The sequence below is a fragment of the Mustela erminea genome, chromosome 5 (assembly GCF_009829155.1).
Source record: "Mustela erminea isolate mMusErm1 chromosome 5, mMusErm1.Pri, whole genome shotgun sequence".
NCBI lineage: Eukaryota > Metazoa > Chordata > Mammalia > Carnivora > Mustelidae > Mustela > Mustela erminea.
In genome coordinates, this window is record NC_045618.1 from 28511950 (window position 1) to 28530785 (window position 18836).

Here is an 18836-nt window from a genome sequence, read left to right on the forward strand (position 1 = left end):
AGGTAAGAAGTCAAGAAGCTCAGTAGAACACAGACTCACACTTACAGGGCTGGGGAGGTAAAAATTGGAGCTGGGGTCCACCAAGGAGAGGCCTTGACAAGTCTCCCACACTTTAGGTTGGGACCCTGAAGGACAAATGACAAATTGACCTAACTGACAAGGAATGAAGTCCAACTTTACATCACCTAAATCCCTGAATGGATTCACTGATCCTGGACTGCTAGTGCCCAAGACAGACAAGGACAAATATAAACCCTCTCTGGAGAAGAATACCATCTAAGGCTTCCAAAATTAGCTAATTTTTCACTTAAAATGTCTATTCCTAAAAATAGGCAGTTACACAAGACTTAAGACAAACATGTCCAGGAAATGAGAAGCAAATGACACAAAAACTGTAAGAGTTCAAGATTAAATAGAGTTAGCAGACATAGCTTTTAAAATAGCTATGCTGAATATGTACAGGCAAAGAAAAGACAAGATTGAAAACCCTGGCAAAGGACTAAAATTATAAAAATGAACCATACAAAAATTCTGAAACTTAGAAATGTAATGACTGAAATCACTAACTTAACAGACGAACTGAACCACAAGTAGAGACTTAGTGGAAGAGAAATTCAGTGTACAGAAAAATAGGCCAAAAAGACATCCAGAATGAAGCCAAAAGAAAAAGGTAGAAAATGCAGAAAATGACAAGACACAGGGGAATGTATTAGAAAGGCTTATCATATATAGAGTCCTAAAATGACATAAGAGAATGGGACTGAAGCAATATTTAAAGAGAACGTCTTGAGAATTTTCCAAAATTGAAAGACATCACAAGGTGTAGGCACTATGAATATTTCAACAGAAATAATGGAAGCCCCAATGAGGGAATGGTAAGTTTTTGAGTTGCTAAAAGAAATTTCTAACCTAAAAATCTATACCCAATTCAGATACTTTCAAAAAAATGATTTCACAATAAAGTTGTTTTCTTGTCAGGAGATCCAAGCTAAAGGAAATAAAGAATATTCTTCAGACAGAAGAAATAGGACTCTAGATGGAAATATGAAGAATAAAGACCATGAAAAGAGCAAATATGCAATTGTGACTGAATACTGACTAATTACTGAACAATGATGTATAGCTTCTAGGTAAGTACAGAAAATGCATGAAAGCACATTATTTGACAGGGAATCCACATTCTAAGTCTTCTCATTGATGAGGAAAAGGTAAAATACAAATTAAATTTACATTACACTTTGACAAGGATATACACTGTAGCTGCTAGGCAGTTAAGAAGAGTAAGAGAACACCCAAGTACTAAGCTAAAAGAGGTGAGAAACTGGAACAATTAAAAAAAATCCAAAATATGAGAAAAAGGAAAATGGAATAACAAGAAAAGTAAAAAGCACTTAGGAGATGGGATTGAAATCCAAATGTCAAATAATATTAAATGCAAATAGACTAACTGTTCTAATTAAAAGACAAAGATCATCAGACTTGATAAAAACATATGAAGAGAAGAGAAAAGAAACCTCAACTAATTCTCAGGCTACCAAGAACAATTCTCTTTTTCAAATCCTCAGTCCTAGAAGAAGATTCCCTGAAGAACAGAGATTTTTCTTTTTATGAACTAAATCAACAATGGTAGCCAAGGTGGCCAAGAGCATTAGAGGTTTGTCTCTTGGTAGTCAGGAAGCCAAGAAGGCTGCCCCTCATTTCCCTACAGCAGTCGGGTAAGGAAAAAGCACACTGCCTCTAATAAAGACATGGCAGGAAGTCTAAGAGAAATTACCTTCAATATCTATGGTCAAATAAAAAGGAAGAACTAATTGTCTCAAACGAATCTGAGGCTAAGGGAGGTAAACAAATATCTGTCTCATCCACTTATTTCCAATAAACACAAAAATATAGTTTGAACCAGAAGAATAAGCAGCATAATTCCAGTAACTTACTTTAACTCCCTACTTCCACCCATCCTCAAATAAGATTCTAAAGAACATATAAACTATGAAAATGCAATTCTAACAGGAAAGGCAGATAAAAAGCATACTTCTGATGGTTAAATCAGGTAATCTTAGATTTCTACTGCAAGGGAGAACCTACCCACACAAGATGCCAACTTAATGACAATTACTAAACCTACTTTCAAATAAACTGTAGATAAAAGGTGAGCTACTTAACAGATATAATTAAGGGTATAGATGCAAAGCTTAGTAAAGTACAACTTCATTTAATCTCCTACTCTTTAGATCTTTAAATATGTGATCCCAAAAGATAAGCCTTTTTAAATTGATTATACGACCAGGAGAACTACCTTCATTTTAAGTAATTCTTCAGAGTAACTCCTCCACATCAAAACCTAGAGACTCTGCTCCATAAACATAAACTGCACCAAGGAACTCAGTAATTAATATTTTATAGAAATAAGAGTTCCTTAAAGGGTTATCGTGGGGAGGATGAGGATGACTGTTAAAACAGACATTTGAGGGGCACCTGGGTGGTTCAGTGGGTTAAGCCTCTGCCTTCGGCTCAGGTCATGATCTCAGGGTCCTGGGATCGAGCCCCACATGGGGCTCTCTGCTCAGCAGGGAGCCTGCTTCCCCCCTCTCTCTGCCTGCCTCTCTGCCTACTTGTGATATCTCTCTCTCTCTGTCAAATAAATAAATAAAATATTAAAAAAAAAAGACATTTGAGTTATCTGGGTACACTAATGCAGAAACTGAGAATCTCAAGGTTTACAAGGATATCATGAAGTTTTTAATTCAACATCTCTGCCTCTCAAGAAAAGTTTAATAATGAGGAACATTCTACTCTTGAAAAACTCACTGAATGGCTCTACATAGCTATCACTTCCTTTATACTGAGCTGAAAATTGCTTCTTTAAAGTCTGACTTACTAGTTTTCATATCATGCTTTGTGTTAATCAAAAACAAAAACGAGGGGCACCTGGGTGGCTCAGTCACTTAAGCCTCTGCCTTCAGCTCAGGTCATGATTCCACAGTCCTGGGATCAAGCCCCCATATCAGGCTCCCTGCTCAGCAGGGAGTCTGTTTCTCCCTCTCCCACTGCTGCTCCCCTAGCTTGTGTTTGCTCACTCTCTCTCTCTCAAAAAAAAGAAAATAACAATAATAATAATAATAAATAATCTAAAAAAAAAACATACACATACACAGCCCTTTAAATAGTTAAAAACAAGCTCTCATGAACCCCTATGTTCTTCTCTCTAAATCTAAAATTTAACCAGCTATCAGAGGACATGGAAATCTCTTTCAAATCCTTGCCACTATTTTCTAAATGAACCCAAGTTGTCTAAATAAACCCTTTTTAAAATACTACCTCAGAGTTGGGGGAAATTGGAAGGGGAGGTGAACCATCAGAGACTATGGACTCTGAAAAACAATCTGGGGGTTTTGAAGTGGCAGGGGGTAGGAGGTTGGGGTACCAGGTGGTGGGTATTATAGAGGGCACAGATTGCATGGAGCACTGGGTGTGGTGCAAAAATAATGAATACTGTTATGCTGAAAATAAATAAAAAATAAATTAAAAAAAAATACTACCTCAGAATTCAGTTCAGTAATTCAGACATGGCTTGAAAAACCAGACCACCATTTCCGTAAGAGCATAGCATAATAGTTTCCAGGCTGCTGATGAATCTAATAGGTCTCCATTCCCTCCTGCCCCTATCCCCAACCTTGTGTTATACTGTATCTCGGGTTCCATTTTCTTATTACTCATGACTTTCAAGTTGTCACCATGCACATCTGAGGCCATAAATACTGTTCATGCTCCTTCCTGTAAATCACTGTTCTGACTCATATCTGCTATCCTCCAATTCTGTGAATCCTGATACTTAATAAGTTAGTAGTTCAGTTTGCCAAGGTCACTTAGTTCAGAGCAATCACATTTTTCTCAGCCCTCTTAAGAAATATTCCAGCCCTAGCAATGGCCCTTCTTTCTGGTATCAGGAGTCATGTTCCAGAAAGATAAATGCAACAGAATTTCAGCCATTTACCTCCCAGATCATCCCCTCCCTGAAGTTCTGCCTAGAGTAGGAAAATATCATGAAAACATTAAGCGCAGCCACAAGTCTTTCAGTTTCCTGGTCAAGATTTCATATTCCCTTAAAGATACCTCTTGAGAAGAAAGTGAGAGGGAAGGGACACACAGGGGGCTTTCAAAGGCCCTGGTGGGAAAAAAAGAAATAGACCCTAATTTTTTTTAGTATAACTGACACAATTTACATCACTTTCAGATGTAAGGTTCTATTTCTTAGGCTTGATATTGGACAAATGGGTATATGATTTAATAAAACTGTTAAGACTGCTGAGTTAAAACATTCCATATATATATATATATATATATATATTTTTTTTTTTAAGCTACTATCCTGGTTTTTCACCATATGAATCAGTAAAAATACAGTCACATTAGCAACTTCAGTAAATATATACTAGACTCACTCTCTAGGAAGACAACCCAAATGATAACCACAAAAGTTTCTACAATAACAAAATATAGGGAAAATACAGACATTTGACATTTTTGTTATTTGAACAAAGTTCAATCATAAATAAGAATATATCAACAAACAAAAATATATACACACAAAAGCTAAGTAAAAAGTTTTCAGAAAATTAGCCTTTTTTAAAGTATATTCTTTCATGTCTTTGCTTTTTTCCTCAAAAACCCCTCATATCTGTCTACTCTCATGTATTCCAGCACATTACTCCTTGCCCAGATCAAAATCAAAGCCCCAACTAGTCTCAGAAATCTATCTTATCCAAACTCTATTCTGATGCTGAGACATAATTATTGTTTTAAAAAAAGATAATCAATTACCTAAAACCTACCTAAAAACCTCTACTGGTTCTTTACTGTATAAAAGTTAAAATCCCAGACTCTTCATCATGGTCTCTGAAGCAGTATAGACTTCATCACAGACTTCTCCCCAAGAAAAACTGCAGGCTCTTGAAAAACGGGATTATATTTTAGATCCTTCCATGTCCTCAAGCCTTCCAGAGTCCCTAATGCACTGACATCTACCTAACTAAAATAGGAAAAATAGACGTATCTGTAAGGCAATTGCTACATAATTTTTTTCTTCCCAATTTAAAAGAACACAGCAAAAAGAAGTTCCATATAATTCAAATACAAAACTCCTTAGAAACACCTGCTTTAAAAAAAAAAAAAAAAGAAAGAAACACCTGCTTTTTTTTTTTGAAACAAGAGTTTTAAAAGGAATACATTTATCCTCATTTCATATTACATCATTGCATTTTATCAAAATACCATCGTTATTTTTCAACCTTTACTCTTAACATTCAAAAAAAACTATTGAGGGGCCCCTGGTTGACTCAGGCCTTAAGCGTCTGCTTTCGGCTCAGGTCATGATCACAGTCCTGGGATCGAGCCCCGTATCCGGGAGACTGCTTCTCCCTCTCCAGCTCCCTGTAAACCATTATATATTCTAAAATATGCATCCATGTAACCAGCACTCTGGTCAAGAATCAGACTACAGCCAGTTTCCAAGAAATCCCCAGATGTCCCTTTCAGAGCTCACAACTCCCTCCCTCTCACCTAGATGTACACCCTCTCCTCAACTTATGGAAACCATGCCTTTGCTTTTCTTGAACCTACCCAGGTTTGGATCCATAAATCTGTGTTTCTCAGCCTTTCCATTTTTGCTCTACTAAGAAAGCTTTTTAGAAATAGTTCAGAAATTCGGGGCACCTGGCTGGCTCAGTTGGTTGATCGTCTGCCTTCAGCTCAGGTCATGATCTCAGGTTCCTGGGATCAAGCCCCGTGTCAGTCTCTCTGCTCAGCAGGGAGCCTGCTTTCCTCTCTCTCTCTCTTTGCCTGCTGCTCTGCCTCCTTGTGATCTCTCTCAGTCAAATAAATAAATAAAATCTTTAAAAAATTTTTTAAAAAAAGAAATATTTTAGAAATTTTTTTTCATCTATCTCTAACACAGACATACTGCATTAACTGTTTACGTAATGTGGTCTCTTAAAGAGCCATAGACCATTGTAATATATAAGAATTTTTTCACTCCAAGGACCAGTTTTCACCTGACTAGTGGGGATAGAGCTTCCACTGAGATGCACGCCCTAAACAATATAAATTTAGTTTCACCTATTTTTGAGCTCTATATAAAAGAAATTGTAGAAACATGTTTTGGGATCTGGTTTCTTCAGCTCAACACTGTGTTTAAGATTCACCCACATTTTCCACCTTTTCCTTTTTATATGAACACCACAATTCTCCATTCTAATGGACACTTCGGTTATTTTCTCTTTGGTGCTATTATAAATAACACTGCTCTGAACAGTTTTATATAGGTCTCCTGGTGTACTTAAGTACTCATTTCCTGTGGGGTATACACTATGCAGAGAATTCCTGAACCACAGGGAATGAATACCTTCTACTTGACGAAGTAACAACAAATTGTTTTCCAAAGCAATATAAAAATATACATTCCCATTAGAAACATATGGAATCCGCTTAACATTTTCTTACCTTAAAAGAGAAGTTAAGCAAAATATATTCTATGCCTTCTTTTTCTTTTAAGATCTGAAGATCACTGTGCAAAGGACTATCAGGATCAACCCTAAGAATTACAAAGTAAAAAACAATTCAAATTAAAAAATCAAGAGATTTTTTTCTTACTAACCAGAAAAATGAACCAGTTCAAGAGCTAAAACAGAGTCCCTTGGGTAAGTTTCAAACATAACATTGCTCTATGGTCCCTGGGTAAATAAATCGCAATAGCCTCCGACTCCTTGGGATTAAATGTCCAAAAAGGTCACAGGATTTTACATCCATTCCCATAAGGGATTTGAAGTTAGCAGCCATTCTAAAGGAAAGTCATATGCACATATATTTTCTCAAGAATTCAAAAAGAAAATGTCTCTAAAACTATAATACTGGCCAAGGGATTCAAGGAGAGAAATTTATCACAGACAAGACCAGAAAAAGTGAAATCACTAACAAAATCTAAATCTGTCTGTAACTATTCTACATATTCAGGCCTACTTAAGTTCCTCATTCCAAATATAAACTGGTTATCATGGCCAATCAGGTTATTAAGCACACTTTTGTTTCTGTAGTTCCCAATTATCTCACGAACTCCATGAGCCAGTTTATCCCACAGCTGGTCCTTCTTTTCCTCTTTCTGACTTTACTTATTTAAGCCCAAGAAACAGCTTATTTTAACAATCTGAGAACTATTTCTATAGAAACACAGTCTAAAGTTCTAAGTAAAAACCATAGCATATTAGGTATCAAAGTAGGGAGAAAAAATTTCCATTGTGATAGTCTATCATTACAAAGACTGGGTAAGCATCTAAGAGTCACTTACTTCTGCAGTTTAACATGCCAGTCATATAAACTGTCATTTATGAGTTCCACTGAATAAATCCCTGTAAAGATATAGAAACGCAGATTACTTTTTTCCTTTATTTATTTATTTATTTATTTTTTTTAAGAGAGGGGTTGGGGGAAGGCAGAGGGAAAGAGAGGAAATTCCAAGCTGGGCATGGAGCCTGATATGGGACTCAATCCCATTACCTAGAGTTCATTCTGGCTCACCAAAATCAAGTGTCAGATGGTTAACCAACTGAGCCCCCCAGGGGCCTCTAGGTTATTCTTTATTTGATCTTATAACTACTACTTCAGTATAAATGAACACACTAAGTTACCATCAACATCTGGAAATTTTGGTATTAAAACACAGAACTAAGCTATATAAAGCCATCGATGAAGATGATTCTTTAATGAGTTGAGAAACTGTGCGTGGGAGGGGAAAAATTACGCAAAATCCTATGTACTTTAACACTTCTCTTTTATGCATATGCAAATATTTCTATAAAAATGGAATCCCTCCACAGAGTTTTATAACCTTCCTTCAACTTTCCAGGGCATCTTTCCAATTTAGTAGATAGGAAGACTATTGTCAATCTTTTTAATAACTCTATGGCAATTTATTTATGGATATACCATAATTTAAACAATTCCACCTATATCTAATTATTAATTTTTAATTTTTTGCTACTACCAACAATGCTATAACAAGCAAGTAATTATTTAACATTTAAAAGTAAACCCATATTTAAATATATAACTGCACTTGATGAGGTTTCTACAGATAAACTTTTAGACTTCTAATATGAAAAACAGGATGCCAAAACTTCTAATAATTCAGAATCAAGTCTGGCTTACCTTGCACTCGAAAGCAGAAAATTTTTTTACTTTTTATTTTAAGTAGATTCTAATGGTTTAGATTTGGTCACTCAGAATTACTGAGAGGATCACAAAGGTGCCTTTTCAAATATATTAAAATTTGGCTCTTTCCCTTATTTTAGTACAGTTAGAATCTGACAATAAGACGGAATTTTACTTCAATTAGAGAGGTTTCACAATATTTAAGTCTTACTAAGAAAGAACACTCAAAGTCAAACTATGAAATAAATTAAAAAAAAACACGTATTTTTGAAGTGATACTATAACTACCTATACAATAAAAGTTGATTTTGTTTTTAAAAAATAAGGAAAAATAATAAAAATCAACTCGGCAACAGTTCTTTGTTCATACAAAAATATATGTATCTTATTTACTTTTCAAAGCAGATATAACTCATACTTTTCCCAGAATCTAAAAATCATGAGTTAATCCCTGTTATCAAGAAGATAAAAAAATCATGAGGTATCCATAAAAACAATTTTCAAAAACCCAAAGAACAAGTAAACTCATCCTATTTTACGTTCCACATCTGTTAATAACTTGATTAAATCTGCATTTCACTTCTCTAAAATAAAGTTAATAACCGTCTCTGTTTCTATCCAGTTATATTAGAACTAAAGTTTACTATCTGAAATTTTGAAAACAGCATAAGGACAACAGAGTAGAGATCCAGAGGTCCTTACCTGCTTTATAACTCTGTGATCTGTATATGTCCCTGAGCTCTTTCATAAGTCTATCTGAAGCTTGCACAGACCCAGAGACTGCACCCTGCAACATAAAAATTGCTGTTTACCAGAATCTACAAAGTCAGATAACTAAAGATTTGAGATATATAAACCAGAAAGGAAAGTTTACAATGAGATTATAAAAACAAATCACAACTCAACATAAAAAAACAAAGATGTTTAATTATTTTGAGGATTATGAAGTTTCAACAGAAATATAAAATGGGGGACAAGTCTGGCTCATTTACTGTTTCTTATCATCTGAAAAAAAAATATGTCTAACCAACATGTCTAGATTACCATGGTTCCTACAATAGCCTAAATCTATCTCAAACTACACTGATTTATTTTTTAAAGATTTATTTGACAGGCAGAGATCATAAGTAGGCAGAGACGCATATAGATAGAGAGAGAGAGGAGGAAGCAGATTCCCCATGGAGCAGAGAGCCTGATGTGGGTCTCGATCCCAGGACCCTGGGACCATGGCCTAAGCCGAAGGCAGAGGCTTTAACCCACTGAGCCACCCAGACATCCCTACACTGATTTTTTAAACTATTAATTTTTTTCTCTTTAGGATTTTATTTTTTAGAGCATTTTTAGATTCACAGAAAAGTTGAGAGAAAGGTACAGAGATTTCCCATATAACTGCTGCCACAACACAGTATTATCAATATCCCTCACCAGACAGTATGTTTTTTTAAACTGATAAACCTACACTGACACATCATTACCAGTGAAATCCATAAATCACCTTAAGGTTCACCTTTGGTGCTGTACACTAAATGGGTTTGGAAAATGTGTAACAACACCTACCCATCATTATAGTATCATACAGAGTATGTTCATTGCCCTAAAAATCCTCTGTCCCCTGCATATTTATCCCTCCACCCCACCCTGGTGGGCACTGATCTTTTTGATGTCTCCATAGTTTTGCCTTTTCCAGAAAGTGACATAGTTGGAAATACACAGCTGTGTAGCTTTTTCATCGGATTGGCTTCTTTTACTTAGTAATATGGATTTAAAGTTCCCCCATGTCTTTTCATGGTTTGATAATGCACTTTTTTTTTTTAAGATTTTATTTCTTTATTTGACAGACAGAGATCACAAGTAGGCAGAGAAGCAGGCAGAGAGAGAGAGGGAAGCAGGCTATCTGCCGAGCAGAGAGCCCGATGCGGGGCTCGATCCCAGGACCCTGGGATCATGACCTGAGCCGAAGGCAGAGGCTTTAACCCACTGAGCCACCCAGGTGCCCCAGCTCACTTCCTTTTTTAGCAGGGAATACATCCCATATTGTTGGGATATAACAGTTTATCCATTCACCTACTGAAGAATACCCTGGTTCCTTCCAAGGTATCGCAATTATGAGTAAAGTTGCTCTAAACATCTGTATGGAGGTGATTGTCTAGACATAAGTCTTCAATTCATGTGGGTATACCAAAGACTGCAACTGCTGGAATACATGGTAAAAATCATGTTCAGTTTTCTAAGACTCTGCCAGACTGTCTTCAAAAGTGACTGTACCATTTTGCATTCCCATGAGCAAGGAGTAAGAGTTCCTACTGCTTCACATCCTTGTGACAACACCAAATGTTGTCGGTGTTCCTGATTTTGGCCATTCCTTAATTCTTTTTTAATTTTAGCTATTCTTATAGGGATATAGTATCACCATCAATTTTTGAAAATACGAGAAGGCCCTTGCCATTTTACCCTATCAACTAAAACAGGGTTTCATTAGTCAGACTCTAAGCAAGAATGTTATACTGAAGGTCTACTTTACATATTAAGAAACTGAGAAAGAACATGTTCACCTGCATGCAACTAGTTTCAGTTCTTTTCCATGTTGGGATTTCTCTAAAAATGAAAATGCACCAATGTCTTATCCTAGGACTAAATATGAATGCCAGCTATTTCTTGTAGGACAAAAACATTCAGAATTCCTTTATTTAAAAAAGAACTGGTCATGTGAATTTTTTTTTTTAAGATTTTATTTATTTGTTAAGAGAGAGAGTGAGAGAGAACATGCGAGGGGTAAGGTCAGAGGGAGAAGCAGATTCCCTGCGGAGCTGGGAGCCCGATGGACTCGATCCTGGGATTCCGGGATCATGACCCGAGCCGAAAGCAGTGGCTTAACCAACTGAGCCCCTTGGGTGCCCCTGGTCCTGTGAAATTTAAAATGTTAATGGCTGCACTACACTTTGGGGATGGGTGGCAAAGGTTCACGAAGCTATTACTTCCTAGCTTTGTGACCTTGAGTATATTACTTTAACTGGTTTAAACTACAGTTTCACACCTATAAATAGGAACAATATTTTATAAAGTAGCTATAAAGGTTAAATGGGAAGGTACGTAAAGTTTAAAGTACTTAGTGTCCCTCACATGAAAACATTCAATAATTTGTATTCATTTTGACTATAATATACAAACTGAAAGCAATCACGAGAAAAAGTACAGAAATCATTAATTTAAATGCACAAACTTTTTCTTTTAAATAATCAAGATAAGGGAAGAGCTAAATTTCTTTGCTCTCTGAAAAAAAAAAACCTTTGCCAATTAAATTAATATAGTAAGACTGAAGAAGAGAGAGTAATCTATCTGCTTTCAACACCTGGCATCTCCCTACATAATAATTCATTCCTGGTTTTTGAGAACCTACACCCAGACAAAGGTCCTCAGATGTCATGTGTTTCATAAAGAGCTCTAAAACAAGGCAGCTTGAAGTAAGAAGGAAGTGTTGAAACAAAAATGTCCCCACTTTAGGCATTTTATAAGCATCACTCTCATTTATTCTTCTGAGCAATCATCCAAAAGGTATATATTCTCTATATTTTAAAGCTGAGGAAACTGAAGCCACACAGCTATGTTTATTACCAGACTAAATGTTCATTTCACGCCCCATGTCACTTCACCTAAAAGTTATGTTAAGTCAAAAGAAAAAAATGCTTTTGGTTTGGTTAGAGCACAACAGACCAAATTGCAGTTTGGTGGTGAAGAATTTAAACTTGACACTGTAGAAGACACTAAATTTAAATATACAGATCTCACAGAAGGGTAAGCAGTATAAATACTGGAAAGGAGGTATACACGGTGAACAGCAGGTTAATTCCAGCACATGAAAAGCAGATGAGCATGGCAGAAAGCTATGAACAGATGAGACACTTTAACAACAAAAACAACAAGCCACCAGGGAAACAAAACATGGTTGAATCCACAACATAGGCAAGGGTGGAGGGGGGCAGTTTAGACTGTTATCTAAATGAATTGCCTAGTGTTATATTATTACCTATAATTACTCAATCCCAAAAGTGCAGGTTCTAGATATTTGCACATACTTACATTGAGATGGTCTTGCCTTTGAGTCTTCCTAATTTTCTCTAGTATTGCCAAGTTTTCTTTTTCAATTCCTTCATCCTCTGACTTTTTTCCACTAATAGGCTCTTCTTCCTTCATTTCATAGTGATCCAAGTCTTCGATATCCTACATGAAAAATAGTAGCTTATTGAAACTTACGCAAAACTTAAATTATTCTTGATTCGACAGGGAACAGAAAAGAGAATGGGGAAGGGAAAAAGGCATTTACATTCAGTCCAGGATCCCTCCTTTTATATCCTACATTGTGTTTAAAAGCTAGAAACTGAGTAAAACATATTTAATAGATTTGTAACATCATTAACTACTACAAAAAAAAATCTATTAAAACAATCTTTTGTAACAGTTTAGCATTAGGTATAAAGAACCTTATTTATACTTTGTTCCAGTAACTTGACTTCTAGAAATCTATTGTAAGGAACTAATTTAATCTAATTTAGGCATAAAGATGCCTATTTAAACTGTATAGCCACAACCCCCCCCACACACACATACACAAAACTGCATGTGCGAAAATAGAGCAGAGGGGCGCTTGGGTGGCTCAGTTGTTAAGCATCCGTCTCTTGGGTGGGGGAGGGAAGCATTAGTCTCTTGGTCTCAGCTCAGCTCAGGTCATAACCTCAGGGTCGTGAGATGGAGCCCAGTGGCAGGCTCTTTCCTCAGCGTGGAGTCTGTTTGAGATTCTTTCCCTCTCCCTCTCCCATCTGCCCCTCTCTCCCACTTGCACTTACACTCACTTGGGCTCTCTGGGTCTCAAAATAAGTAAAAATCTTAAAAACAAAACAGAACAAATACCCAGAGCAGGTAATTCAATTCCATGGAATATTAGAAGACTGTTAAAATGCATACAGCATAATTGTTTCTTCTGTATCAAATAATGAAACCAAAGGGTGGTGAGGATGGCTGCAGAGAGTGGAGAAGGCTGGCCCCTATGGGTGCCAGGTTCTGTGCTCAACTGGGTCTCATGGCTGCTTCTGGCTGCTGCCTGGGGGTGAGGCAGACCAGCAGCCCCAACCCAAACCTGAGAACCCACCAGGGGTGGACCTCACCACAACTGTGGGGTGAGCTGGGGGACTGGGTGTCCCTGGGCAACTACAGGGCCTATACGAGTTAAAGCTGTGCTATCCACCAGGCAGACCCTTGTTTCTTGCAGCTGCTAAGCACTTGAAATGTGGATAATCTGAATTCAGATGTGCTGTAAATGTACAGACTTAATGAGAAAAAACAGGAAGAGCTCATAATTCTGTTTTATGAACGAAATGACAATAATTTAAAGGTGACATAAAATGTATTAAATGGGAAAAAACACAATGTAAAACAAAGAATACAAAACTGAATACAAAGAATCTCAGTCACGCTAAAATAAGCACAAAAAAGGAGGCTAGAAGGACATATACTGAAATAATAATCTCTAGAGACATTCAGTGCTTTTCCTTCCTTTCCAAGTTTACTGTCACAAGCACCTAACTGATTTTTATAATTAGGAAAAAAGTTAGACTAGGAATTTGAATAATAGCCCTTGCTTAACATCTTTAATCCCTACATCATTCTCCTTCCTTCTTCTCCATATCATCTACTCGTATTTAAAGAAATCTATGCAGAACTTTTAAAATCCTAACCTTTTTCTATTAACTTTTCTTTACTTCAATCATCAAAATCTCTAAAGGAGTCCTAGATACTTACTATCTCCATTTTTTAAGGGAACTCATTCACTGCGATTTGTAGACCATCCAGACCACATGGTCTTTTTCTTCAGAATCTCATCTCTTCAACCCCTACTGCATTTCTTTCTTATTCAGACCCTATCCATGACTCCAAGTTTCATGGAGCTCCCTCCCCTGATTTGTAACTTTCAGCCCCAATGTTCCATCCCGCACTTCAGAGTTCTCATAAAAGTCCTTGGTCTCTCCTGCTCCTCCTCCTCCACCTTCAAACTCAGCCACATTCCTATCCTTAAATCTTCTCTACCTGAATATTAATGATGAATTCTGTTCTGTGAAGATTATCTTTGTAAAATGACACTCAGCACACTATTCTCTACTTAAAGCCTTTCCTGAACAATCACACCACTATAAACATATTTGTCTCTAATTCAAGACTTTAAGCCATCTGCTTTTCTGGCCAACCTTGCCTTTCCAACACATCAATCTTAATCTCCCCAAAAGATAGCCCCAATGCACCTAAACACACCATACCCAAAGGTTGCTCTGTGCCTTTTTTTACCATTATTTTAGTTTACCTAGATTATCTTCCTTTCTCCTATCTTAACCTGACTTCTCTGAAATCCAGGCTCCTATCTTTCCAGATTTCCCTAAATGTTGCTGTCCCTTCTTTATATCTTCTTGCAAAGGAAAACAATGAGAAGTACATAAACTCTGAATAGAACGTCTGCTTCACTGGACACCAAACCAGTGGAAAAGGCTTAATGTTTTCCTGCAGCTTATTCAACCTAAATTACAGTGCATGAAAATTTTAAAAACAAACTATCCCCCAAAAGTCATACAAATTAGACAATGCTAAGAATTATCTTGGGTGTGCCTGGGTAGTTTGGTCAGTTAAGCATCTGCCCTCAGTTCAAATCATGATTTCAGGGTCCTGGGACTCAGCCCTGTTTTAGGCTCCCTGCTTTGGTGGGGAGTCTGCTCCTCCCTCTCCCTCTCCCCCTCCCTCCGCTTATGCTCTCCTTGTGTGTGTATGTGCATGGTCTGTCAAATAAATAAATAAAATCTTTTAAAAAAATTATTTTGCTCCCAGACACAAAACAAACCACAACTACTTCTTTAGTTTTAAGGCATTCTAAGGAGTGTATTTAGATTTAAGATTTTGCAGATCAAGAAAATAAGATAATAACTTGAATTAATTCTAAGATCCTAAACAGTAAGAAGGTTTTAAAATCAAGACTGTGCAACTGAAATACCTTTTACATGGTCAGTGAAAAGACACAAATTTAAAAACAAAGCTTCAGAGCCTGAAAACTTCCATAATTATATCAGTGCCTGGAAACTAAACTGGCCTAAAGTCAAGGTCTTAGAATCTGCCCTACCAAATTCTTAGATGATTTTTAAACATGAAATAGCTTCACTACTTCTAGTGAGTAGTCCCTGAAATGTTCTCAAATTCTCCTTTTATTTAAATTCAGAATTTTTTTCTTTTTTTAACTAAAATCCATACTTCATTCATTTTTTTCTTAGTTTTTACCTAATATCCTATTCTAGGATCCCTTCCAGGACACCACATAATATTTGTCATGTCTCCTTAGGCTTCTGACTATGATCGTTCTTTTTTACTTTTCTTTAATTAACATATAATGTATTATTTGCTCCAGGGGTACAGGTCCGTGAATCATCAGGCTTAAAACTTCACAACACTCATCATAGCACATACCCTCCCCAGTGTCCATAACCCGACCACCCTCTCCATGCCCAACTCCCCCTGGCAACCCTCAGTTTGTTTTGTAAGATTAAGAGTCTCATGGTTTTTCTCCCTCCCGATCCCATCTTGTTTCATTTTTTTCTTCCCTACCCCCCATACCCCCAACTTTGCCTCTCAAATTCCTCATATCAGGGAGATCATATGATAATGGTCTTCCTCTGATTGACTTATTTCACTCAGCATAATACCCTCTAGTTCCATTCACGTCATTTGATCACTGTGTCATAGAATAGCTCTATTTTCAACTTTTTGAGGAAACTCCATGCTCTTTCTCCAGAATGGCTGCACCAGCTTGCATTCCCACCAACAGTGTAGGAGGGTTCCCCTTTCTCCATATGCTCACCAGCATCTGTCATTTCCTGACTTCTTAATTTTAGCCATTCTGACTGGTGTGAGGTGGTATCTCACTGTGGTTTTGATTTGTATTTCCCTAATGCCGAATGACGTGGAGCACTTTTTCATATGTCTGTTGGCCATCTGGATGTCTTCTTTTCAGAAATGTCTGTTCATGTCATCTGCCCATTTCTTTATTGCATTATTTGTTCTTTGGGTGTTGAGTTTGGTAAGTTCTTTATAGATTTTGGATACTAGACCTTTAATCTGATATGTCATTTGCAAGTATCTTCTCCCATTCTGTCAGCTGTCTTTTGGTTTTGTTGACTATTTCCTTTGTTGTGCAAAAGCTTTTCATCTTGATGAAGTCCAAATAGTTCATTTTTGCCTTTGCTTCCCTTGCCTTTGGTGTGTTTCTAGGAAGAAGTCACTGTGGCTGAGGTCAAAGAGGTTGATGCCTGTGCTCTCCTCAAGGATTTTGATGGATTCCTTTCTCACATTGAGGCCTTTCATCCATTTTGAGTCTTAAATTCTGAATTTTCGAAACTTACTAGATCCTCTTCTTAAAAATAACCAAAAATGGATTAAGTATTTATTACTATTAAATGTAAATATAATCTTATGCTAAAATGTTAAGAGATTTTCTAGGAAATCAAACATTTTGCTCAAAAATATATCATGATTGGGAGAAGGGGGTGGGATTATGGACATTGGGGAGGGTATGTGCTTTGGTGAGTGCTGTGAAGTGGTAAACCTGGTGATTCACAGACCTGTACCCCTGGGGATAAAAATATATGTTTATAAAAAAATAAAAAATTAAAATTAAAGAAAAAAATATATATATATCATGAATTAAAAATGAAGACAGATTTTAGAAATTATATTCAATTTCAAAATAAAGAAGATTAGACAATTACTAAAATATTTAAAAATGAAAATACAGGAAAAAAAAGATACAGTATTTATAAAATGTGATTCTTACATAAATACCTACTTCAGCCATCTCTTCCTCTTCCTCCTCTTCTGAAGTCACTTCTTCTGTGGTCCCATTCTGAAAAAGAAAAAGAATTTGCTAGGGCTACACAGAATAAGCACATATCGAGGAATTAGAAGACTTCAGGGACAAACTATCAGTCATCTGTCACTATAGTTCCACTAACAGAATTTATTAAAGTTGAATATTTACTTTTAAATCCAGGTTTGATGTGACAAATAATATTTATCAGCTTTTTTTAAAAAAAAATTTGAACAATTCAACGTGACAGATGCCTTGAGTATAAACAACGGCAATTAGTCCAATAACACATAACTGGAAAAAAATTTTAAATATTCTAATTTAAAATAAGAAAACGTTTTACACATATGGCTATGTATATAAAGTCAATGGCTCCTTTCACTTAAAACAAATATCCCAAACCTTTTACTTTAACTTTGAAAAGCCTAATCCTTCCTTAACTTTGAAAAGCCTAATCTTTTACATTTTAAAAGGTAAAACGTGTCATGAAGCAGTAGACATTTCACAAAACTATACAATTATAAAATGATCACCATTTCATTGAAGAGCCATTTTTCTTTTTTAAAACATGTCATTTACCACAGAAAACATCCTTACAAATACACAATTGTCCACTCACTCACAAATATCTGATGGGGTTTTAGGAAAGGCCTTCATACCTAATTTTGGCAGAGTTCAAAAAGACAAGTTATCTGAACCAGAACAGAGTTCACAACAGAACACATACAGTAGGATTTTTCTTTTCCTTCTAGATATGCTGGCTGTATTTGTTCCAACTACAGCTGGTAAGCATCACTTTCTTATATAGGAGGCCTTACTTGATGGCCTCTTAGTATAGGTATCAGAACCAGAGAGAAAAGACACATTTTGGAAATACAGGTCAAAACAGCAGCAAAATCTAACTCACTCATCTCTTCCTTGAACTCAAACTGGAAAGTCTGCTTGCCAGTACCTCTCCATTCATATGCCATTGCCAGAGCATAGGTGTACAAACCGGGGGTGGGGGGGGGGAGGCCACAGCAGAGAAGAGTGACAATTACTGAGGGCATTCACAGCAACCATTGATAATGTGATTAATGGTATATCTCATCTGTAAATGAACAGATAACCAAGTATCACCAGATACTTGAAGAAAACTGGCAATCTGAAAAAAAATCACCAAGTCAAACAAGCAAACTAAAGCATTATTAATGAAGAAAATTTTTAAAAATCTAATTGGCATCCTTAGCAGTACTTGAAAAGATACTGTATCCACACAATATAAAAAAAGATAACCACGCAAAGGAAAAGACAGTTCTGGGAAATGAAAAAGATATCCCCTGCCTCACCAAAAAAAAGATAAGGGGGAAAAGAAACCTAGTAGAAGAATCAGAGAGCACAATGGATTTGAATGAACAAAACACTTATGATTAAGAAGATGACCAAACTGTAACATTCCCTTAGAATGTGGAGAAAAGGAGACAGGGGGTGGGGAGAGGAAGGGGTATTGATAGAGAAGAGTTATGGGAAATGGGAGATAGGAATACCCAGAACTAATATTCATTTGCTATCTACCCATAAGACTGAGGGAAAGAAGTAAGAGACAAAGGTTGTCAAGCTAAAGAAAGACTTCAGGGGTGCCTGGGTGGCTAAGTGGGTTAAGCCTCTGCCTTCGGCTCAGGTCATGATCCCAGGGTCCTGGGATCAAGCCCCGCATCAGGCTGTCTGCTCAGCAGGGAGCCTGCTTCCCCCTCTCTCTTTGCCT

At 36.7% G+C, this 18836-nt stretch overlaps 1 protein-coding gene across 5 annotated transcripts in view; it reads right to left on the reverse strand.

Moving 5' to 3' along the window:
- The window catches only part of UBE2Q2 (ubiquitin conjugating enzyme E2 Q2), a 73685-nt gene that overhangs the window by 34465 nt on the left and 20384 nt on the right, over positions 1-18836 (reverse strand). For 3 of the 5 annotated variants that reach the window (XM_032342341.1, XM_032342340.1, XM_032342339.1), the window contains 5 exons: positions 17072-17128; positions 12280-12420; positions 8905-8989; positions 7340-7400; positions 6499-6589 (listed from right to left, as the gene is read on the reverse strand). In XM_032342341.1, the coding sequence (XP_032198232.1) occupies positions 6499-6589; positions 7340-7400; positions 8905-8989; positions 12280-12420; positions 17072-17128 (435 nt within the window). Of the gene's footprint in view, positions 1-45; positions 126-6498; positions 6590-7339; positions 7401-8904; positions 8990-12279; positions 12421-17071; positions 17129-18836 lie in introns of all 5 variants that reach the window. The other 2 variants (XR_004285632.1, XM_032342342.1) reach the window with 2 other exon arrangements.